The sequence below is a fragment of the Athene cunicularia genome (assembly GCF_003259725.1).
Source record: "Athene cunicularia isolate RWA chromosome 9 unlocalized genomic scaffold, athCun1 chr9_part1, whole genome shotgun sequence".
In the NCBI taxonomy this organism is placed as follows: Eukaryota; Metazoa; Chordata; class Aves; order Strigiformes; family Strigidae; genus Athene; species Athene cunicularia.
In genome coordinates this window covers 65,210-90,321 of record NW_020799110.1, presented here as the reverse complement: position 1 = coordinate 90,321, position 25,112 = coordinate 65,210, and the positions used below count along the sequence as shown (strand labels likewise).

General features: G+C 39.5%; 2 protein-coding genes across 2 annotated transcripts in view; one reads left to right on the top strand and one right to left on the bottom strand.

The window, feature by feature from the left end:
- Positions 1 to 6,060, top strand: part of CP (ceruloplasmin) — a 20,782-nt gene extending 14,722 nt beyond the window's left edge. The window contains exons 14-19 of the mRNA XM_026855345.1: positions 278 to 406; positions 937 to 1,043; positions 1,819 to 2,035; positions 2,669 to 2,808; positions 3,286 to 3,448; positions 4,479 to 6,060. Of these exons, the coding sequence (XP_026711146.1) occupies positions 278 to 406; positions 937 to 1,043; positions 1,819 to 2,035; positions 2,669 to 2,808; positions 3,286 to 3,448; positions 4,479 to 4,552 (830 nt within the window). The 3' untranslated portion in view covers positions 4,553 to 6,060. The remainder of the gene's footprint in view (positions 1 to 277; positions 407 to 936; positions 1,044 to 1,818; positions 2,036 to 2,668; positions 2,809 to 3,285; positions 3,449 to 4,478) is intronic.
- Positions 4,850 to 25,112, bottom strand: part of HPS3 (HPS3, biogenesis of lysosomal organelles complex 2 subunit 1) — a 20,416-nt gene continuing 153 nt past the window's right edge. Inside the window, exons 2-17 of the mRNA XM_026854938.1 lie at positions 24,159 to 24,653; positions 22,647 to 22,833; positions 21,801 to 21,886; positions 20,420 to 20,612; positions 20,065 to 20,146; positions 17,503 to 17,657; positions 16,026 to 16,134; positions 15,632 to 15,813; positions 15,126 to 15,303; positions 14,283 to 14,513; positions 12,435 to 12,620; positions 11,066 to 11,254; positions 10,430 to 10,537; positions 9,876 to 10,082; positions 8,468 to 8,558; positions 4,850 to 6,923 (exon numbers count right to left, since the gene is read on the bottom strand). Coding sequence (XP_026710739.1) covers positions 6,796 to 6,923; positions 8,468 to 8,558; positions 9,876 to 10,082; positions 10,430 to 10,537; positions 11,066 to 11,254; positions 12,435 to 12,620; positions 14,283 to 14,513; positions 15,126 to 15,303; positions 15,632 to 15,813; positions 16,026 to 16,134; positions 17,503 to 17,657; positions 20,065 to 20,146; positions 20,420 to 20,612; positions 21,801 to 21,886; positions 22,647 to 22,833; positions 24,159 to 24,653 — 2,807 coding nt within the window. The 3' untranslated portion in view covers positions 4,850 to 6,795. The remainder of the gene's footprint in view (positions 6,924 to 8,467; positions 8,559 to 9,875; positions 10,083 to 10,429; positions 10,538 to 11,065; positions 11,255 to 12,434; positions 12,621 to 14,282; positions 14,514 to 15,125; positions 15,304 to 15,631; positions 15,814 to 16,025; positions 16,135 to 17,502; positions 17,658 to 20,064; positions 20,147 to 20,419; positions 20,613 to 21,800; positions 21,887 to 22,646; positions 22,834 to 24,158; positions 24,654 to 25,112) is intronic.

The following is a 25,112-nucleotide window of genomic DNA, read 5'->3' as shown; positions in this document are numbered from 1 at the left end:
ACAGGTCAGGAGTTGCAAATTCAGCATAAAATTGGGAAGCAACATCCAAACTGACTTCAAATACACAGTATGTGCCTGGGGCTCTTGACACTCAGGCCTCTACTTAATGCCCCACTTCAGCTGCTCAGTCAGTGTATCCCAGTGAATGACATTATCCATGTACAGTTCTAGCTGAATTATAAGCCAATGTTGTTGTCACTGTATTTGAACAAAACAAACTCTCTCTCTTCTCTGATCTTTTGTAAAACTAAGTTAATCTTTCTTTTCAATCCAACAGGGCCACTGCTTATGTCAAATATGGGAGATAAAGTTACCATAGTTTTTAAGAACTTGGCATCAAGACCTTATTCTATACACGCCCATGGAGTGAAAACAGACAGTTCTGTTGTAGCTGTAACTAACCCAGGTATCAAAGCATCCTTGTTTATTTCTGGCAGGTAACATCAAGCCTTCTAGTAAGGTTTAGCAAGCTGTAATTTTAAGATAGCAGGAAAGACTTTTTGTTTTTACCTCAGGTTCTTAAATTTTTGATGATTATGACAAATATTTCTACAATTAAAATGGCCCTGTTAACTATTCCTCTGTATCTTAGCCCTTGACAGGTCAGTAATTTTTTGATGCAGGTGGTTGCACCTTTCATGAAAGCAAACAGATCAGGCTACACAGGGAGAGCACAGCTTATGCTAGCTATTCCTCCAGGAGTTCCTCTGTGATCTTTACAAAAGGTACAATTGTTTTTATTAAGTAAGGTGAACTGGACAGTGCAGTCACACAAAAAAACCACTGGCAAGAAGAGTCAGGGATCTGCAGAAGGGCAGTAAATATGCCAGCCACTGCAGTAATTGCAAAGAGGAAGATCAAGACAAATATAAGCTGTAAATGGAGAAAACATCTGTTTCAGGACTTCTAAAATCCATCAATATTTATTTCATTCAGGTGAAACAAAAATGTATGTCTGGAAAATACCAGAGAGATCTAGTTCTGAGAGAGGAGATCCACAGTGTATTGCATGGGCATACCACTCAACAGTGGACATCATTAAGGTGTGTCATTAATACCAACCTAAAGGGGTTTGTTCATGACTTCAACACAAATGTACTTACAGCAAAAGGGAAATGAGTTTGAAACTCCTGCTTTCTCTGTCAAGTCATTCCCCTCATTACCGTATCATGGAATTTAAATGTCTTTTGAATAATCCAAGAAAGTCAGGGCAGAATTTGAGAGTCGCAGCCCTTCTTCTTCTTGCTCCCTGTTTCTTCTGCTGCTGGTATAGATCATCTCACTCAGATTTCATTCTTAAAGCTAACACTTTATAGCTCGCTCAATCAGTCGTGTGTGGGACTGTCTAATCAGTCGTGTGTGGGAAAACTAACATGCAACTGTGGAACATAAATCTGCCATGTTTGTACAAGCACCCGTTAAGTTAACATGACTAATAATTTTTAATGAAAATGAATATGTTCTTTCCTTCATGTCTCAGCAAACACAAAAACTTTAGTAGATTTTGAATGGAAACCAAGCTCAAAATCCTAAAATCTAAAAAGAATTGGGGGGGGGGAAATGTGCAATAAATTAAAATGAAACAAATGTTTATTTCTAGCAAGCGATGAAAAAGAGGCAGTTACTCTTCACAGTCCATTGAACTTCATCCATGGATAGCATGTAACTGTGAAGAAATAACCTTTTTTGTCTGACACTGGCTACCTTTATTTCCAGATACTAACAGCTGTAAATAGTAAGAGGATTCATGTCTGGCATTAAAAGTGCTTCTGCTTGGTCACATCTTGTAATTGTATGATTTTTCATTTGTAATTTCAGGACACTTACAGTGGACTAATAGGCACGCTTCTTGTGTGTCATAAGCATTATTTGCCATCATTTCATACTGAAAAAAAAGTTCAGTTTGCTCTTCTTTTTATGGTTTTTGATGAAAATGAGTCATGGTATTTGGATGAAAACATAAAAACCTATTCTACCAACCCACACCTTGTTGACAAAGAAGATGAGGAATTCCTTGAAAGTAATAAAATGCACGGTATGTTTCCCAATTTAGTTAATGTAACTATGGAAACTATAAAATTATGTATTTGAAAGTACTGCATATAAATTGGACTTTCTCATCCCCCCTGAATTTCCAGTTCCAGGGCAGAAGGCCTGAAAATTTTCACTCTAACTATTTAAAAACACTGTTAATGCCACTGAATGATTTTTTTAAAGAAAAACAAAACAAAAACCAACAACCTAAGAAAAAAAGAGTCTCATGTTGAAATCTTGAGGAAAGAGTAAAAATTAAGTTTTACATTTCTGATTTGGTGTCAGGAAACAACTGTTCTGAATAAGCTGGAAAGGCAATACGCATCCTGAAAGCGTGTCCTGGCAAAGCCTACCCTTTACAAAGAGCTGCAGGAAATGCAGGTCTTTTAAGAACTGAAATATTAGTAATGGTGTACAGCAAAGAACTTTTTCTTTTAAATACACCTTACTTTCTAGTTAAATATGGAATATCATCGGACCATTCATCATATGCTGCCCAACTGTTTTGTTTTTATATACCATTCATAGCTGTAACTTTTGCCTGGTATTGGCTTTCAAATCTTGTATTCTATTAAAGTTTGGAGAATAACAATGCACAAAATCTTTTGTTTTCCTTGTTCTTTTCCTCTTTTAGCCATTAACGGAAAGGTGTTTGGAAATCTACATGGTCTGACTATGCACGTGGGAGATCATGTCAGCTGGTATTTGGTGGCAATGGGCAATGAGATTGACATTCACACAGCCCACTTCCACGGCCACAGCTTTGAGTACAAGGTAACAGCTCCTCTCTGCTCGTTTCTTGCTGTGTTAAGAATGAGAGGCAGCTCAGATACCAAGGTATCTCTGGTGAAAAGTCAGATGTGACAGTATTAAGCAGAACTTGTAATCTGAACTGTAAGTTTTTTATGGACCACACCTGTATTTGCTCAACATACAAAGACAGAGACTGTCTGCCAGTAGCATTTTCTGACTGGTAACCTCACAAGTTGCTTCAACAAGGTCGCTGTGAATTTTCATGGCTGTAGTAACACAACAGCTGTACTTTTCCTTCATTTCCATTTCCATTAAGCTGCAAGTTTATTAATCTTTTAATCATTAAATTGATGTACAAAGTGATGCTTCTGTAGAAATTATGTACAGTAGATCTTTTCACTCAACTGTGATTAAAAAGTTTGGTGGCAAAAAGGCAGCTCGCACTACTGTGCCTGGCAATGCTACGCTGTTTAACCACTGTTTCTCTTTGTCCTGAAGCAAACAGGGGTTTACCGGGCAGACGTCTTTGATTTGTTCCCTGGGACATTTCAAACTGTGGAAATGACCCCACAGAACCCTGGAACGTGGCTCTTGCACTGTCATGTTACCGACCACATCCATGCAGGCATGGAAGCAACCTACACTGTGCTCCCGAAAGAAGGTAGGAGCTTATCTGCCTCAGTGGTGTTCACTCTGTCTGAAGGTGCAGAATGGGGCTCACGGGCAGCCCTGTGTACTCAGGACTAGATCAGGCCTCCAGCAATATCTCATGGCTCAGTATCGGTGTTGCAAGCCACCCGGTTATACTGGCCCCAGTGCTGCTGCTCACATAACACAAGTAGCCAGAGGCCTGGATGCTTACTGACTATTGCTTCAGCTTCCCATCAATGAAATTAACATGACAGATTTTTTATTTTAAAAGAATTCTTCATGAAACAGAGTACTTCTGTACCCAAGAAGTGCCAGCAGTATCAGACTCCCTCTTAAATCTTCATTTAAAACAGGAAAAACAGTTGTTAAATAAAGCTGAAGTCATCATCCCTAACAAAGTACTGAAAAACTAAAATAGTGTGTTCTTTCTAAAGGACATGTTATGGCTTTACAGACACTATTTAGCTTGCTTTAGCAATATTACCTGTGAAAAAACTTGAATCTTGAAGAATTTTGAAAGTTCTTGTTTCTACAAAGTTTCTACAGTTTTAAAAGCAACACCTTCCTGTACTTAAAACACAGAGCATAATAGGTATGCATTACAGTTAATTGGCAGAAAGAGAAAAGTAGGAACATCTCAGAATGGCTGTATGTATATACAGATATGTCACTAGATACATGTGTATCTATACTAAAACCAGACTGGAGTGTTAAACACAATCTAGTACTATTTCATAAACCATTCTGATTCACAGAATATGTTGTGCCAAACTTGCACAGATGATAAAATGGCTGACTTAAGCTTACACAGAAAAAGATGTAGACTTTAGCTTGAAGCAGCAGTATGTTGGATTTTTCATAATCAGCCATCTCACGTACATTAAAATGTACCCTTTGTTGCATTTTAAAGCTGGTTTTAAATCTAACTCCCAATGTCTAGAAGGTACAGGGCTCCACTGCTCTCATTCTGGGCTCTGCTGTCCACATGCAGAGTTCTTTCAATGAAACACCTGTAACAAAAGCTGTTTTCCCCCTTACAGACAAAAAGGCCTCTTTGTTTCCAAGATTGTTCAATCAGTTCAAGTGTAAAGGTACAGCAGGCACACTAGAATGATGAAAACATTTCACCACAGTGATTCTCCAAGCTCTACCTTCAGTGAAGCCTTTCTTGAGAAATACTATTTCCTGGACGATTCATCTCCACCTGTGTTCTGGAAGATTTCACTTGGTGGTCCACGGCTAACAAGAGGGCGTTGACTAAGACAGCTGAATGGATATAACGGCTTAGGATACCTTTTTCTCTAAATAAAAAAAAGTAGTATCTTGCAAGCTAAGCATATTCTAGGTGATGCCTAATGCATGTTATTTAATTGCTGAGGAACATGGAAGAGCCAAACGTACTTTTGTAAAAAAATTTGTAAATAACACTGCGTAACAGCAAAATTTGTTTTAGGTATCTGCTATCGCATTTTACTTTAGTTATTGCTTGGGAAACAGGAATTTGGTTATTACTTTTTACATAGGTTCATATTTAAAATATATATAAAGTCATAACTGAACAGCTAACAAAATAGTTCTATTAATTCTGTTGCAATTATTTTATGATTTTATCCAGTAGCATCTTTCAAGATAGTGAATTTAAAAGATGCAATGGCTGAGGGATCATAGTTGCACAAGACGTTTTTGTTTTTCTGTTATGAAAATAATTGCAAGACAAAGTTATGCTGAAATAAGCCTGATGACACTCAGACAGTAAAGGGCAAAATTTGGTGACTACCTAAGAAAGAGCTTTGCTCTCATGAATCTTAAACAACTCCTGCAGTAGAATCATTTTGATGTTAGTTGTGCAGTTAAGACCTAGCATTAAGACTAATGAAGATATTAAGCATTTCTTGACAGATGGAAGCAGCAGTATTAGAGCACAACTGATGCTGGTCAAAAATGAAAGCGGTAAGAGCAGGTGCCATCCACGTGCCATCGTGTTTTAACAACCCAACTCCACATACGTTGGACCTCTGTCAAACACAAAGGAAGGATGTATGGGACTGGCAGGCAAAGCAGAACACCTGGGCTTTACAACTGCCAGAACAAAGGAAATTGCTTCTCTGTCACAAGACTAAACTACTTTGGCCTTTCTTAAGGTAGAAAGATTCTACTGAAACCAGCATAATCCCTACTAGTAAATTAGATTGTTGATTTTGGCTGTAACAGGAATGCTACACAGATAAGTTTAAAAATAGTTTAAAAATATACTTTATTTGCAATGTAGATGACCTCTTCTGACTGACTTCTACAGGTTTAAGTACCATTACAGCTTCAGGGAAAATTGATTTGATAGAGTCAACATCAGCTAATTAGGCCTTTAGACGGTCATGGGATTGTGGACTCATTGATTTATTTGTGGTAGATTCTCAAAAAAACCCAAACTGCATTCATAAGAAAGCCATAAACATTGTGACAGTTTATTATGATTGAATTCCAGCTGAAGGAACAAAAGGATGTTTTCTGCCCAAAAGAAAGGCAAACCAGTACATATACGCACAAGTACCTGAGATGCTTACCAAAAAACCTAGAAGATATTTCAAATACTTCTCTACTGACTGAGTACAACAGGAGAAGAAAAAAAAAAAAAAAAAAAAAAAAGAGCAAGCAAGCAGTAGTCCACATCTTCCACTCCCCTTGGGAACACGTCTCTTTCTTTCTTATTTATGGCCTTTTTTAGCGAATTGCTGAATGAAAACATTTAACACTTGCATGGCTATGCAGCTGAGATGACAGAGCAGCTGACTGGCTTTGCCAGCTGGAATTCAAGGGAATGTCTGTGTTGCAAAATTAAGTGGGGCCCAATTCCACTTGGAAGGGGAAGGCACTTGCTTCTACCCAGTTAGACATACGCCTGAGCTCAAACTCCTCCCCAGGTCAGTGATCCAACACACACAGAATTAAGACTGACTCCCTGCTTTACTTTCAGTGAACACTGTACCTCCCATTGTACTACATAGTCTGTATTTTCGAGCTGCTTGGGCCATAAGTTCACCCCCAGTGAGAAGGTGAATGATGCTGCCTGACAGCTTAGAGCTGTGGTGGGAGTGGTGGCAACACCACTCATTTCTACCTGGCAGGAGTTCTGGTCTGCTGACCTTCTTCAGGGTGCAATAGTACTGGCTTCAAAAGAGATGCTCTGCCTCGGACAACAGCTCTCATTTAATAGTTGTCACGAGGTTTCAACTGAGAAATAAGGTGATTTATGTCAGGGGAGTCCCACAGTACCTTGTATGTAGCTCTACTGTTTGTTGTATTTACTCCTGTATTCCAGCACATTCTCTGAACTTTGGTGCGTAGCAGACTCCCACTGTTTTAGGTCAGCAGCCTCCTCTGGCTGCAGTGAAGAAGATGTGGCAGGAAAAATGCTGCAGTTCCATCCTCTGGTAGAAGACTGAGGAAATCCCTTAGTTCCAGTTCCATTGCAACAACTGATAAAGTTTCTGAACGGCGGAGAAAATCTTGTTTAGGTATTTTGGTTTTAGAACAAAAAAATGAAAAAACATTGTATATATATGTGTGTGTGTGTGTGTATATATATATATATATATATACACACACACACACACACACACACACACACTATATATATATACACATATATATGTGTGTATACAAAAATAATGTAATTAGTGAAGTAATCAAATTATATAAGTATTGCAATGGGAATGAAATTTGAGACACGCCCATTTAGGAGCAAATGCAACTATAGGAAGTGTCAAAAGTAAACTGAAATTATGTGTTCTATTAAACACACAGCTCGATCTTGTCTCTAATGCTTATGGAAGTCTGACCTAGGACTTCACCTATTTTGTATCAAAGGCCAGCGAAGCCCTGGAAGCAGCACCCTAACTCAGCACTACCTCTAAACTGGGATGTCCTGTGAGTGGCTTCTCAGACCAAGCTGTTAATGTTCTTAAGTGATTACAGCAGAGTTACTCCATGAAAACAGTATTTCAAAAGAAAAGACATCAGCACTAGAAACTAGAACATTATGATAGAGCATGGCAACCTGTGCTGCACAATGCAGCCCCATGATGCTCTTTTCCTGCCCCCAGGCATTACACTGTCAGTTGTAAAAAAATACACTTTTATTCACTCTTATTCTGTCAAAACAAACACACTGGCCCCTCAGCTGTACACATTCCTGACTTCCCACAAACATGTGGCAACAGGACTACAAGGGTTGGTTTCTCTACTTCTAGTAGTAACACTGTTTTTTTCAGCCTGTGACCTAATCATCAACACACACTTGAACACCTGCTGGGTTATCAAAAGTAACCTGTCATTGCTTAGAACCATACAGGCACTTGGCCAAGGAGAAAAAACAATTACTGTCTATTAGTTTTATGTAGTAAGTTTGGGGTTTTTTTAAGTGTCTATTTTTGACCTATATAGAAACACTATCACAGAATCAGAGAACGGTTTGGGGGGGGAAGGGACCTCAAAGTCCATCCAGTGCCACCCCCTGCCCTGGGCAGGGCCACCTTCCACTAGCCCAGGTTGCCCGAAGTCCCATCCAACCTGGCCTTGAACCCTTCCAGGGAGGGGGCAGCCACAGCTTCTCCAGCTGAACCCCTCAACTCTCTCAGCCTGTCCCACAGGGGGTGCTCCAGCCCCTCCTGGGCATCTCCATGGCCTCCTCTGGCCCCGCTCAAGCAGGTCCGTGTCCTGCTGTTGGTGCCCCCAGAGCTGGACCCAGCACTGCAAGGGGGGGGTCTCACAGAGCAGAGTAGATAGAATGCCATCATTTTAACTGTTTTCACTACAAAATTAATGCCATTTTTATTAGAGGCAACACACGGTACGTTGCAGAATCCTGTGCTAACAACTAGAAAGCCTGCTGAGCTGTATTAGCTTTAACTGTAGACAAAGGTGCCCATTTTTTTCCAAATTATCCGATCAGTAGTCCTTAGCCTGACCAGTATTTGTAATGTCAGATGATGTGCAAAGGCTTCTGGAGTGAAGTTGCAATAAATTCATTTACCTTTCAGTGATGAAACTAGAACAGGGCAGTCATTGCCAGTAAGCCTGGTTCTCTCACAAAGTTCAGGAAGCAGCTTGTTCCACCACATAGCCTAATCCACAAAAACCAACCGCAAAAGTGTATATTAACAAGGACTGCAATTAAGAGTATGAAAGATCTGCTAAAAATACACTAAGCTCAGATGTATACAAATGCAGCTAGGTTGCAATGAACTCAATACTTTAAACAATGCTCTGAAATGCAGGCTTTTTTGCACATGATGTGTTTTTCAATTTTCAGTGACCTTTTTCTACTCGAAAAATTTTACATAGTGCCCCCTACTGCCTCTACAGAGAAAAGTTTATAAGAGAAAAAAGACACATAATTAGTGAGACTGATGCAGTTAGACAATGAGGGGTTTTTCCTTCCAAACAGCTCCATGCAAAGTGGTGAACAGCATTACTGTAAGAATTCTGCTCGTGTCTACTGATCTGTCTACTTCCAACAGCAGTAGTAGTGACTTATGTTTGTAATTTTGTATTTAATAAGAAGGGAAAGAAGGAATTCCATTCCTTCTTTTTTTCAATATGGCAACTCTTCTTCCACCCGTGTTCAGATTCAGTACTGCAACCTCACATTCAACTCTGTAACTATGTGAAAACAATCAAAGAAACTATTTTCAGATCTGAATTAAAAAGCACAAATCTGGCTCTGAACAGAGTTCTATCTGGTAGAGGATCAGCAAAACTGTACAATTATCTGAGTAGCTCTGATGGGCAATAGAAGTAAACTCCTGTACTCCTGGAACACTTGAATAAAATTGGTTCCAAAATTAAAACTATACAGAGGCTTAAGGGGAAAAATGGGACATAAAGAACATAATCTTTCCACTAGTGCACCAGTACCATTCTGGTGTTAGAAGGCCAGAAGATGTCACTAGAACACAGGAAGAACATATTTGTGTGATTTTTATTTGAAGGACCATGTGCTCTTATCAGGTAGCTTGTCACTAAAATTTCATGTTACACAACACTGTCAAACAAGTTAGAACACTGATTAGTGTTCTAACTGATTAGTCTCACTGATTAGTGAGAAACTGGTTTTTAATTTACAGTGGAAAAAGAATTTATTACTCTCCTTTTTCTGAGGCACTTTGCCATCTGAAAAGACTATGCTTTCAATTTGCTAGAATGTATACAGAAAGTCACAGAAGAAAGCAGGGAAAAAATACTCCATTAAAATTAGTGGGGACTGAGTTATGAAATTTAAATGCCAAGCCAGAGGTTCAAAGCAACTTTATAAGCAGTTTACTTTGTCTGAAAGCCGCACTATTTGATCCATTCAGAGTCCATCTGGACACACATCATTTATAGTTAGAAAACAAACAAAAAAAACCCAAGCAAAAAATGCTGTAAGGAAAGTAGCTCACCTGATTGTCACCTTTCAGCTCGTGCTGAGCGTATAACACAGCTGCAGCAGGACACCTTCTGAGGAGCTGGTCGAGGGCTTCCTCATACCGGCCTAGACGGGTACTGCAGAGAACGTGGATGGTGAGGCCGACGTTGCCAGCCTCTGTCAGAGGCTCCAAGACAGGCAGAGCTGGAGCTATATTGACTGACTGACTACACAAAAGGGACTGAAAGCAAGAAGAAAAAGTATTGTTTGGATGTAAGACAAACTTTGCAAAAAAACACTAACCATAACCTTAGAACAGAAGCCCTTACTTATTGGAATAATTTTGAAATAATACTTCCTTTAATAAATGTTATTGAAAACTGAGAAAGCAAGTTTAGAGTGGACTGCAAATGTAAATATCATTGTTACTGATGCATCTCTATATATTTTTTTCTGTCATCATTTCAACAGGCCTTTTAGTTTAACTTGTATAACCTGGGGGGGGTGAGGAAGAAGTTGTTCATACATACATGAACATTTGCAGAATGGATCTAAGCTGTGAACAGTAAGATTTAAGGGGTTTCATACCTGTAGTTTTGAGATATCTTCATGGTAATCTTCATCAGATGGAGATCCCATTAACATTATGGAAGTTACCCATGGGAAAATCAAGCCAAAATGATTACAGGAGTTTATCTATACAAGAAAGAATCATGTGGCAATACAAGAAATATTTCTGTTAGTGACAGTTCCATGTCAAAGCCACAAGTGAAGAAAACTTTCAAATAGCATAGTTTACAATAGCAGCTACTCTTTCTTCTGGTTCACACAATTTAGTAACAAATTGGAAACCTCTATATAATTCTGTATTTCAGATTTCCCATTCAGAATCCCTTAAAATTCATCACTCACATACTTTTCTCATTTAGCCAGCTTTGTAAAACTGCAAACGCTCCACCTGACAAACTCTCATTGTTTCATTTTAGCCCTTATTTCCATCCAGAGCTGAGATGCCTGTTGGAAGTGTATTTGCAAAGGTCCCCAAAGAGTAGGACTCCCCAGAGCCAGCAGTACCTATTTGCTAACTGCATGCTACCTTATTTGCTTTCAGTCTTGCTTCTTTTAAGAAATAAACTGTCCAGAATTTAAATACTAAGGATAGTATTTGGATCAATTCTGGAGGGACAATGCAGCCATAAAACTTCCTGCAAGTGGTAGACTTACCAGATCCTCTGTTGTTTTCAGTGGCTTAGTCTCAGGAAGTTGCTTCTTTGATATTCTCCAAACATACTGAGAAGTAACCCTCAGTAAAAGCTCCTGAAATATTTCTTCCTGAGAGCACACTACAAGAAGAGCTTCCCAGAAATCCACCAAGAGCTGAGGAATAGTGTTTTCACTGTTACCACACAATATCTAAGAACAGAAACATTAGAAGACATCAAGTTAGCACAGACTGTGATAATTATTAGTAGCAGAACTTAGAAGGGACAGGAGGAACAGTTTTTCACTTTTACTAGAAGCACAACTTTGGTTCCTTTCTTGTCTTGATGTATTTGTAATGGATGTGATTCTACATAATACACTGCTAGGCAAAGTTAACAAGTTCATGGAATGATTCTGAAGTAATCAATTCTGAACAATAGATTTGATTTATTCTTCAAGATTTACTCTGCTGCCAGAAATGTCAGCACACTGTCAGCAAGTAGTTACAGACTGCTAGTCTGGAGGATTTTATATATACACCAATAAGTCAAGCAGGAATCTTAGCAAGAAAAATTTAAAGGCTGTAAGAGATGCTGTGTAGCTCAGCTGGGTATAATGGTAGGACCCACAAGACAGAAGCTTTGAAGGTCTGGTATGCCAGTGGAAAGGACTTTTGGTTTCCAATTTGCTTTAAACAGCAACACTTGTTCTGATTCAAGTTTCATGACAGTATTTCTGATACAGGTCTTTCACAGTAACAGATGCAAGACTGCAGCATACCCACACTGAAGAATACATGCCTTCAATCCAAACAGTGTTATTCATTGTAGAGAAAAGAAAAAAGGTTTGTCTATTCTCAATCTAAATAAAGAGTACTTCAGTGACACCAGAAACTATTCTATTTGTCTTTCTCCTCATAAACTGCAGAGACCCACTCTTTCAGAAATTTACACAGAATATCAAATATTATATACCTTCATATTTAAGTCTGATTATTTAGAAGTATGTTTCAATCCTAATTATTTCTTCCAGAGGAGCTTATGGAAGTGACTTCTCTAAATTCTGTTAAATTTCAGTAGCCTTAGGAAGTCCAATTACTAGGAAGCCACTGAAAGATCTCTGAGATCAGAGTATTCTCCATTCAAATGACAGGGTCAAAACAACGAATGTAATAATTTATTTTTGTTCTTAATTTAACCAGTATTTCTTTCCAGATAGACCAGTTTCTGACTCTGTAGACATCTGTCATAACTGGAATATATCCAACCCTCATCTCCCTCCTTCTGAAGAAATGCTGAAATGTGAGTGAAGGAGCAACTGCACCTGCTTTGCCTACCCATCACAACATCACTATGAGAAAAATAGAAGCAAAAAATTATTACACACCAACCTTGAAAAAGGTATCTGCTTCTTCTAGTTCAATTTTACTGTTCTCATGTAAAGCCACAGTGGCAGCCACCAGTAAACCAGGCTGCATCTCCTTCAGGTGAACAGCAAACTCAGTTGGCACGACAATTCCTTCCTTATGCTGTCTCAAGAGTTTTGGTTGCCCAGTGAAGCCACAAACCAGTGCTGTCTACAAATACAATCAGATATAAATCAGGTAAAAAATTCAATCCACATTTGATTCAACTCAGAAAACTCAGTATTTCCTCAGGCAGTGAAGTTTAGACAGATGAAATGAAGGAAGGTCGGGAGAAGGAAATAAATCCTTTCTACAGTTTATAGAATAGCTCTGCAGAGACTGAGATCCAAACTGTGCCAGAACAGTAACTCCTGAGCAACAGGCCATTGCCTGAACACTGAAAGTAACACGCTGTTGGAAGCTGGAGTTACTGTGCATGTAAGAAAGATTGCACTATGAAATCAAGACATTCAAGACACATGGTGTTTTGAAAAATCACCGGCTGAAGTTTCAAAAGACTACTTTGCTAAAGTATGTATTTTATTTTGAAAAAAACCCTGAAACAATGATCAAAATGTGCTGCACTATGTGCAACAGCAAATTGTTTCTATATATCTGGGTGCTTTTGAAGGGAAGAATGATAAGATACTATTTCCACACTGAAGACAACAGGGAAGTGATGCCTAAGCAGACTAAGTGAATTACACAGGAAATATAAGGCAAACCTAGGAGGCAGTTTCAGATTTCACCCCACTATGCATACAAACTATCTTTCCTTTCTATAACTTTGTGAAAGGGTTATTCTGCTTTGCAACAAAATGCTTTTTAAAGGTAAGGTGCAATAAAACGTTTTTTTAATAGGTCAGATTAAAAACAAACAAAAAAAACCCCAACACCCATGCAGTAGAACGTGTGTATGTTTGCTCACAACAAGGGAATTTCACTTGATAGTGCTGTAAATGGTTAGAATGGTGATGGGCATCATTGTTGAAACAACTCTCCACAATTCCCACCCTGCAATTCAAACTTTGAAAGCTCTCCAGGATTTCTCCTACCAAAGCATGATATCTAACTTTGAAACAGCTATTTTAAAAATTTTTATACCTCCAATATCTCACTCTCAGAAAGAGTCTGTATTTCAATCTCTGTCACCTCTGAATATTCACCAGTTCAAAGCAACCTTTACAAGTAATTTACAGACAGGTCTCAATCTGAAACCACACGTGAACATCTGTGGCACAGTCTGCTTTAACATTTTTCCCCATTGGGGTGGAATCCTTCCTTTAATAGCACTGAAGTAAGTCCTGATCTGATCTTACTAGGGTTAAGTGCTTTGACTCCACATAAGAAAGATGGAAAATTGTATACAGAAACTTTAGTTTGTGTGCATCATGGACATTCTGCTTCAAGAGCTATTTTATAAGGACTGTTTGCATACAGATGGTGTTTTCATGGGCATATCACATATTACAGGTGGAGGGGTGTAAAAATGCTGCTATACAACCCTGCTGTGCTGCTGAAGAGCAACGGCTCTGTAGAGCTTGTTATACCCCAGTAAACAGCATTTACTTTAACAAGAACTTAACAGCTTCAAAACTTTCACTTATTCGGTAAAGCTTCGCCAAGATAAGACTACCCTTCCTGCAGAGGAAACAGTCCCGGTGTGTATGCCAGCCCTTGATTCCACTGTTACTGCACTCAGTGGAGCCTGTGCAGCCCAGCAGGAAGAGGAGTGACTGACAGCTGCTCCTACTGTAAAATACAACTACAGGCCAAACCAACTGACTTGGCCTTGGCAAAGCAGGAACAACTTACGCTTTCAGCATAACTCACCTCCTTATAGGAGCCCATCTCGTGTTCATACATCATCATGTCTCCCATTTTGAGAGCCATGAAAGCCTTAGTAAGCGTCACGACCACTGATGGCATAATCTTTTCTACTTTCTGAAGATACTCCACTGCTGTCAGAGGACATACATTTCTCATACAGGGGCTGCAGAGGATATGAGGCAGCTGCACAGGGTCAGCAAGACAGAATATCTGGAGAACTTTATTTGCTGATTCCTATGGAAATAAAAGCCATTTGACAGATTAGTCCTTTCCAGATATGTATGAGAATATGAAAGTTTTGCAGCTTTATTTTGATTTCTTTGGGGTTTTTTAATAACACAGACAAGTACATCTTAGCTATCAAATCACAGTGCCTTTCTTGACTCCTCCCCACTGGTAAAAGCAAAGGATCTCTAACTGGCAGTGATGCAACCCATATTCTGGGGTGCTAGGAGAACATCCATCACCACAGTGAACTGGTTTTAACAACTTGTACAATATGGCAATGTTCAAAGAAAGAGTTTGTTTTGTTACAGAAATGGGAAACGAAATTTGCAGCAGAATTTGCTAAAATGCAAGTCTTTGTGTGCCAGTGGGAACCAGAACATTAGCAACATGCATCGTGATAGCCAAACCCATAACGTTGCTTGAAAACAGCCCAAAGCTTCACAGGTGCTGCTTGCTACTTTGTCAACAAAAATGGGAAAATAAAAACCATGTGAAGAACAACTGTAAAACTAAATATGCAACTCAGCATTTTCAAGGGGAATTTAATTAAAATTTGATACACAGTTCTTAAAATCAGAATTAAATCAACAGATTAAGAAAAAACTCCGTTGTATCTACCTTATTTAATTCTTCATTTAAGTCTTCATTAAGAGAATGAGTTAAGTAAAATATAAATCCTCTCTCATATGTCTGTATTTCATCACCTTCTGAAACTAGTCTCTTTAAAACTTCAGTCACTGATAAACCTGACATTCTGTAGTATGGCAAAGCAAGGTGGTAATCCTTTGTGTCAAACCTGAAGGCAACAGAGAGGAAGGAAGAAAAGAACAAAACAATTAAGGGCAACACTTCCACCATCACCATTTGTAAGAACTAATACATCAAAATTGCAGACACACCAGTATCTGCAAATACACAGCTCATACTCACTATAATATTGTATTCTGTGTTCAATGACAATAAAGACAAGCAGATACTGAAGAGATGACTAGATTAATCTGGTTTTGTAGAACATAAAGGCTTGTATTATACATGCAAAACTAATGTAAAACATCAAAGAATGATGAATTTTCATTTTACAGTTACGTTGTTGGAAAAAAAAAGCTCACCTATCTAAAACATACCTGCTATAGCAGTCTCCTAAGAAGGCACAACTTTCTCTGAATGCTTTTAGAAGTTCTTCTTTCTCATCTGATTTAAGGAAATGAGGGTCCATTATGGCTGCTCTGATCAGTAAGTGAGCCTCACTTAAAAGATGGATGCAACTCTCAGTTTTTACATTTTCGTAAATTCTACTATAATCTACCTAGAACAGACACAGGATATACTTAGGCTGCTGGCAAAAATTAAGAATATACAGGATCAACTGTAATGAGGGCAGCAGCCATTTGAAAAAGTATTATGGGCTATTCATGATAAACATATTACGTTATATTCAGCAATGACATGCATCAAGAGATTAATTAGCAGTACTTAAATTTTAGTCACCAAACAACAAAAGGAGGAGTTGGGCAATACCATTTCTCTGTAAAGCTGAATAGTTGAAACAGTGTTTATAATATATAAATTCCAACCAGGCTCTGACTCAGAATTTGTTCTGGATTTGATGCTGTCAGCCTTTCTGGAACTAGAGAGAAGGAAAAGAGTTGTCAGTGTTCAAATAAACACTATGCAGCCAAAAAAAATCTCACTCACTTGATAATTTCAATGCATAAATAGTATGTTTGCAGGCTAGTAATTGCTTGAGAGTTAAGCTGTGAATTTAAGTCATGATAGCTAATAACAAAACAGGGATAGGGATGTTCACACACCAGGAGTATCATCAAAACTATCTACAACATCTCCAGGCTTAACACCAGGTAGTATCAGATACTTACATGAAGTAACTCAAATTAGCTAAGATGTTTGCTTACTTTCTGTAAGGATTTACCGCACATTTGCCCCTGCAGCTCTGTTAAAGTGTTTGCCAAGACATGGCAAAAAAATATTTGAATGCTTTTACTCTAACACATTGGTTAGGTCTGTAGCACCCTAAGGCTAAACCACTGTAGGAAAACACAGACTCTTTTTGTTATGGCTTTTTGGTTTTTAACTCTTCTGGGATATTTGTATCGCAATTTTCAAGTGATAGTATTAAGTAGACTAGTATTTGTTCAACTTTCTTTAATGAAGGCAAAAAGTGTATTTTCCTCAAATGCCAACTATAATCTCTGAAACAGCACTACTGGCAGAAAAATACAGTATTTTGAATTATCATTCTCATCTCATCCTCATCTTCTCCAGAATTATTGTCTGTCCCAGGCTTTAAGAAATACTGGCTCAATTAACTCTTTGGTCAACTATAGCTGTCCCACTTTCGTTAATGAACTTGAACTGACCTTAATGCAATTTCCAAATACCTGCTTTAGAATAGCTGGTTTGTAATTTTATGAAAAGCTCTCAAAAAAAGAACTGGAATAGCAGTTCTCATGGAAATTAGATAAAAAGTCACAAGAGCCTCTGGCTACATACATGCTAGAAGTGTATCTTGGGCCAAAGTCTGGTCCTTCTTTTGTCATGGATTACTACAGTGATGTTCATAACTTTTCTTGGGAAGAACCCTTAGCCAAATGTAAATTTTGTGTTAACATTTTGTTAGCCTGTAGCTTCAGTACGCCTACATATTTTTGTATCTCAAGATACATATTTTTTCTTCTCAGAAGCACATACGTGCTTAGTAATGTTATTTTAACATTACTTATATGAGGTTTCTTACAATCTTGAGTAACTTTGTTGATTTCAAGCATTTGTGATCCTACACTATCTTCTTCTATGTCAGTTAATACATTAGAACTGAAAAAAAAAAATATGCTCAATTTTTGTTCTCATGCACTAATTAGGGAATTCTATCCATTTTTTCCAGAGGAACCTCTCTTCAACTCCAACACTCACAAATTCAGCACTCACTGTACACAGAGCTATAAATACCATCTCCCCAAAAGACAGAAATCCTTACAGCATTCTTCTTGTAGGCTTTCTTCTTTCAGTAATATCTTCCGTGTCTGCCTTAGTCAAAAGAATTATATGGTTTTTGAAATGACAGATAGCTCTTGGTCCTATAAAAAGCTGCATTCTTAACGTGCAGACATCCAGTGCAACAGGTGGACAAGCCTATAAAGTATAGTAATTGCTTTGTAATTTCAGTTAGTATGTACTTTAGAGTCTTTAAACAAAAAAAAAGAAACAAATTTAACCCGTGTTCAATTATCTGACACTAAAATCATTCACTGGATTTCCTAACTTTTGAGTTCTTTGCTTAAGCAAGAATAAAAACACTCATAACTATGACATAAATCATTTAACAATTGGGTAAAAACCCCAATCACTTTACTCTTCAAAGCAACTACACAGTTTTAGCTGTGTGCCTCAAAATAAGTGAGCCTGAGGGAGATGTCTAACATGGAAAACTTAATCCCAAATAGTTTGAATTTGGCCAAGTTGTAAAAGATTGCCTGACATGGTTATAAAATATTTATTTCATTTGCTTATGAAAAGCAATTATAGATAGAAGTATATTTCCTTGCCTATTGTTATATTACATACCCAGTATTACATTCCTGATTTAATATGCATCTTTCAGTTAAACCTTACCACATAATCTATACTGGACTAAAAATGGAAAAATACAACCACATTTGCCCAGAAATATTTCACATGTACAGTTTTAAGATAAAATACTGTATTTACAAATTAACATAGCAACACAGCACCATATGTGTACCCTGTTTTCTGAAGGGGGCTGCAGTGGTGACCAGGAGGCTCTTAACTGCCCTGGGCTAGTCAGAACCAGAACCAGCCAGCTCTGAAACTGATTAAATAAACAGCATGAAAAATAAATAATAATCATCCTTGTCATCACCACACTTTAAACTCCACACTGCAGCAGAAACACCCTGAGGGGCCATGGCCCATGCAGGGCCCATGCCAGACTGAGTTTGCAGCCTGTGGAGCACAAGCTGCAGCAGGGACAACATGGGAGACTGCAGCCTGCCCACCACCACGACATGCACACCTCCTCAAACCTCCTGCTGAGACAGGAGGCAGCCTGGTGCCTGACTGCAGGAACTGTAGTGGACTGCATGCAACCCACAGTGAAAACACAGAAAGCTGAGTCTGGACAAGGGACAGACTGTGTCATGTGTTTATATTCTTTACCTCAGTACCTTTGTGAGGAGCAGAGCTCTCATGTTTAGCTCTTGAGATTTTATAATACTTCACCCGTCCTGTGGTTTCTTTGTCTGCTGCCTATACGCTCAAAAGGAATCACAGAACGGTTTGGGTGGGAAGGGACCTCAAAGCCCACCCAGTGCCACCCCCTGCCCTGGGCAGGGCCACCTTCCACTAGCCCAGGTTGCCCAAAGCCCCGTCCAACCTGGCCTTGAACCCTTCCAGGGAGGGGGCAGCCACAGCTTCTCTGGGCAGCCTGTGCCAGGGCCTCACCCACCGCACAGGGAAGAATTTCTGCCTTAGATCTCATCTAAATCTCCCTCCGTCAGTTTAAAACCGTTCCCCCTTGTCCTATCCCTCCCCCCTGATGACGAGTCCCTCCCTGCTTTCCTGCAGCCCCTTTCAGCCCTGGGAGGCCGCTCTAAGGTCTCCCCGGAGCCTTCTCTTCTCCAACTGAACCCCCCAACTCTCTCAGCCTGTCCTCACACGGGGGTGCTCCAGCCCCCTGAGCATCCTCGTGGCCTCCTCTGGCCCTGCTCGAGCAGGTCCCTGTCCTTCTGCTGTTGGTGCCCCCAGAGCTGGACCCAGCACTGCAGGAGGGTCTCCCAGAGTGGAGCAGAGGGGGAGAATCATTGCTGGCTCACAGGCAGTTTTCTACTAACACTCTCCTCTCAGGGCTGCTCTCAATCCCCTCCTCACCCAGTCTGGATTTATGCTTGGCATTGTCCCAAACCGTGGGCAGGACCTTGCACCTGGCCTCGCTGAACTTCATAAGGTTTGCACAGACCTACTTCAGTCTATCTTTCCTGGTAATTTTATTAATATATATCCCAATCTTTACAATTCAATAGATTTTTACTGATAGGCAATTTAAGGAAGGGGAAAAGTCTAGACCTCCAAGGATCAAAAGCCCTCCTCCTAAAAAACATGCACAAAGTATCTGGTAGCAGACTTGTTCAAGTGTTTACACTCCTTTTCCAAAACCTGATTTTTCAAGGATACCTGAGAGAAGCATCATCAGCTGCAATAAGGGAAAAACTCTGCACCCTTCATTCATTTTAATGCAGGAAAGCATGGAATTTAGTTTAAAATGTGATTTTATAGCTTTTCATGGTTTTGAAAACATACTACTAATCATCTAGAATCTCAAACAGCAATAATAGATTGTTTCATTGAGGCATTTGTAGACCATTAAAATACAATATGCCATAGATTTAAGTAAAATATTAATTTTTGACCTTATTTTATTGGTTCAGCCAATAGAACGTAACAGAATTTCAGAAGGAAACATAGGGAAACTAAGTGCCATACTACTACCCCCATTCTCTTAGCAAGGTAGTAAGAGGTGCACCTTCACAGTCGTATCAATATATGGATCCTCATCACGAGCTGCTGCTGCACTGCACCGCACTGTGAAACACTGCAGGTTCTCACTAGAGGGAAAGAAGGAACCACAATGATGAAGGGAAAAAAAATGAAGACTTGCAAAAATCAAGTAGCCAAAACTACAGAAAACCAGGTATTTTTTCGTCATAGAAATGTGCCTAGAAGTCTAAGCAGGAGGGCATGCTGCACTATCACATGAACCTACCCAGAGAGTTCCAGGAGGCTATGAAGGATATATCAGAGGGGGAAAAAAAAAAAATTAAACGGCAATAGCATAGAGAAACATAGTGATACTATCAGCAAAATCATAAACACAGTACCTTGTAATGACGTGCAGGAACTGTGGAGTGAGAACTGCCTGCTCTGACTTCTCTGAATACTGGTAAGTAGAAATCAGTTCTACTAAATTTCCAACAGAGTAGAGATATCCAACATGAGGTAAAGAGAAAAAGCAAAAGAGACTCAGTAGTTCTCTCTTGTTCTCAGTTTCCTCATGGTCTGTCACAGAACTTCCTAGATGTAACAACAAGAAAGGCATTTTATATAACTTGTAAATCAAATTCAATTTCTTTTTGAAATTTTCAATTTCTTTTTTCAATCAAATTCAATTTCTGGCAATTCCTTTGCAAGCCTAATGTCTAAAAGATACTATCAAACCTGCCCAGGTTGTGGACTGGTTTTGTTAATAGCTAGCGAAGAGAAAAAGAACTATATGAAGATCAGTGTACAGGTCACAGATTTGTATGCCATGTTCTCTCACTTGGGAGTAATTTTTAACCAAGGAGTGGATGTACCACCAACTGAAGGAATTCTATAGATGTAACACCATCTGAGAGACCTGGCAGATTCATTACAACTAAGCATCCATAGATTGGATGATCAGCCTGATCTCAGACAGCTCCTGGTGAGCTGGGATGAATGCTCACCCAGAGCTGCAGCTGCAGTGCACTGAAGTACAGGTCCTCACTTACGGGAAAGAAAGGCTGGGAATGGTGGAATTTATTTATAAAGCCACTTTGGCAGGTAAAGGCTGTTTCCGTATTTTACAGATCCTCTCGTCAAAGACTGTAAATCACAAGAGAACATGATAGTTGGACATAAATGGCAAGTAGCTTATTTTCAAGTCAGCTGCAACTTAAATGAGGCTCTGCTACTTAGCAGACAACCAACCACAAACTGAGTGAGCAGCCAGTAAAGCTGATGGTAACATACAGCATTATATTTTTCCATGGGTTTTTGGGGGCTTGAGCTAGTGTGTATTCATGAACCCCTAAAATTGGCACCCAACACTTGCAGTTTTAATTAAAGGCTGGCAGAAGGGTAACCCATATCTTAATGATTACTAAGGTTTACTACTCTGATTTCCACTACTGACTCATGAAAGGCAGTTTAGTATCTTATAACACTGAGGATCACTATCTTGTGATGTAAAATTAATCAGTGGAGAACTGATAAAAGCTGATTTAGTCGTCTTCTTCTGGTGTGGTGAACTGATATTTTAATTCAAGATTTATGCAGAGCTTGGAGAAACTTAAAGACTTTTTGACTAAAGCTCAGTCTAAATCACTGAAAAGGGTGGAAATACCTTAATTTAAGAGCAAATCATACAGAAACAGTGTACAAAACAGAACAAACAAAGCAGCTCCTTCCTTTCCCAGGTCTGTGGCACAGACCATAACGCATCCATGTATATGCATATACCTGTCTGGTATATAGGAAGCAGCTGAACAGAGTGCAACTTCGTCTCTTCACAAAATCCAAAAGGCGACTGGTCAGGTGTAAAACGTCTAGAGATAAAAATCCAAAACAACAACGTGTCACCTCAGTGAGAAATCATTATGAGCTACTTTGTACAAGCAAACAGCACTAGCTATATGTTTTATAATTTTTTTAGATATGTTTTAATACTCAAGAACAATGTGCACTCCTACTACTAATGTAATTAGCATGGCAATTCCAAGAAGCACATGGCACAGTTAGAGACAACTATCTTGAGTTCTTGAGAATGGAGCATCGGGCAATCATCAATGGCATAAAATGTAACAAGTCCAAGTGCCAGATGCTGCACTGGGATGGAGTGAGGCACAAGTATAAACTGGGAGATGAGTCGCTGGAGAGCAGCCCTGGGACCCAGGCACAGGATGTTATTAGGAAACATTTCTTTACCAAGAGGGTGGTCAAACCCTGGAACAGGCTTCCTGGAGAGGTGGTCACTGCCCCAAGCCTGTTGGTGTGTGAGGCATTTGGACAATGCCCTTACCAACATGCTCTAACACTGGGTCAGCCCTAAGTGGCCAGGGAGCTGTACTAGTTGTTGTCAGTCCCTTCCAAATGAGATTTCTATTCAAAAATAGGCTTTCTTTGAAATCACATTATTTTCTCAGTGGAAAACAAAAACCAAAAAAAGCCCAAACAAAAAACTCAAACCCTTATAAAACCCCCAAAGTCAAAATACCAGAATTTTTCTTTAAACAAGACATGAACCACAGCTCATTATGGTCTCCTGTAGTAAATTAACCCATAACGAGGAAAATACATTTGTAATACCTGAAAAGCAGATACTGCACTTGGAAGCGCTTTGTGTCTTCTGTAGGTAACTCTGTGGATTCCAGTGTGATGGGTATCTCACACAGCTTGCTTTCTTCCCCAAGCAGTTCCAATGGCTTCTGACATATGATGAACTCATCTAATTCAAGCTGCAAAGTAGGCATTGAAGGGCCTTCATCTTTTACACCTTAACAATGAAGATGCTATATTAATTGTTCAAATCATTCCATTTAGCAATAAGAAAGTGGTATGACACAGTATCGATTAAATACTCCAATGACAGCTACATAGCTAGCACTGGTTTCCTCAAACATGAGATTTCAAAAACTGCTACGTTAGAAAATGAGACCAATCCTTCATGTAAGCCTCAACAGTCTGAATACCTAAGAGTCAAGATTTCTGGAAGAACAGGTAAACTGTTCATTATAAGGCAAGTCCAAGGCAACCTGTGCTGCAAATGGCTGGCTGTCAACAAAAGCTGTCATTTGGCTGGAGAGGTTTTAAGGAAAAGGCAGTTATGATAGAAAGTTGGGTTCTCTTAAACTCACATCAGTGCTGGAAAGCAAATCCTAACAGCACTCAGAAATAAGCTGAACTTTCCTATTTTTATTCATAAGAACAACTAGGGCCAGGAATGCCATTATCTGAGTTAAGATCCATCTCAACTCAGTGAAGAACATTCCAGTTTATATTTTACCTATCTTGACAAGTCTTATTTACCTTTAAATTTTTTCTAGGTACAGCTTCCATTTCCAAAAGACCACCCTTTTCTAAGTTTCTTCAATTATAAGTGAAAGGTTTTCCTAAGGTTTGTTGGTCTTTCTTTGATCCTTTCGGAAAGGTGGGAATTGAGTACATATGAATGGATTTCTTGCAATACACAGGAATGAGACCTACTGAGTAAATCTATTTCTGAGGTTTCTAGGATTCTAAGGCAAGCCCCTGAAAAACACAAAGGACTGAAAAAGGAGAATTTGCTGACACCTTGTTTATGCAAGTTCTGAGCCTACTAACAGTTACAAAAGTGCATATGCATCACCACAGCAGCATTCTTAAATGTGTAAGCCAGTACACATGGTCCCACCTCAAGGCTCATGAGAGGCTTCTTCCATTAGGCCTCCTACTTGTCCCTTAGAAGAGACACTTATTTGAGCAGTGATGCTGACAGAGTAATTTTTCTGAACATAGCACACTGAACTCCTACCACCTTACTTTGGCCCATGGTGGCTCCCCAAAACAGGACCTAACTCTATGTCTGTAGAGGTTGCACTACCCTGAAAGCATCTGCAGAATGATGGTGTATTTATTTGAAGTGTTACCTCCAACTGCAGGTGGTACAACTTTTCATGAACTGGAGTATTTAGCTGACAGTCCTAAACTGATCTGGAAATATTTTCTAAAGGGCAACTGCCATGTTTGAGCCTACTTTGAGAATAACAGGACCCAGTTAGCAGATTCCTGGAAATAAATAAATAAATAATAAACACAACAAAACCCCACTTCTGCACTTACCTCCATCCTCAGGCTTTTCTAGCATACTACCTCTGTGTGCACACTGCTCTGTCCGGTCTGCACTCTGATGGACCAGTTCCAGTTTCAGGATCAGAACCTCCAGCTCTGTCGTTACAACTATATGTCTGGCACAAAATGCAACTTCAGTGGGAATGAGATTATCAGTATGCAAAATTAAGGAGCGTTCAAAATCTAACACAGTCAAATTCTGGTTGATGACCAGATATTTCAAACAGAACATGACCAGTTTATTTTTGCAGCCCACAAGAAGATCTCCATTTACAGGACAACATGAAACGCACAGGGGAGGATCTGAAAGTGGCATTTCCACAATTGACATCTGTTCTTTTAAGGTTTCGCTGTATGACTCTTCCATCTTGTGACCAACCATCCGAACACAAACGCGAGAACTCCCTGCAGACATGCATCTCCAGTTTGTATATGCTCTCAGGAAAGTTGCTTTGCTTTTCTCCTCAATTGTCACCAGGTAGTCTCCTTAAAAGAAAGCAGCAGTATTGATATATCATTGAAGAACAGATGACAGTTTCTGAGCTCTCTACCTGCTGCAGTACTTTACAGAGAACACTGTAAATTCTCAAATCTTACATAAAATTCTAAAAGCAGTTTTCACCAGTTTTGCTCTAATGAAATCCAAAGTGCGAGTTTCTTTGCTGGAACACACTTAACACACCATTATCAAAAAAGGATTTACGGATCTAGGCCCGAACTAACTCCTAAATCCACTTTTGAGTTGTGATTGCAGACCAGGTGTCTCCTCTCACCCCCTCTATTTTGTCCTTTAAAGACGGGGGTAAGTCACAGACTGAGGAGGAGCTGCGGGGGCCGCCGCGTGCCCTGAAATCGCACAGCAGCACGGGCCCGGACCGGGGCGGAGGAAGGCGGCAGAAAAAAGCCCCGCGCTGGTCCCGCACGCGCTCCCGGCGGGCTGCCCCG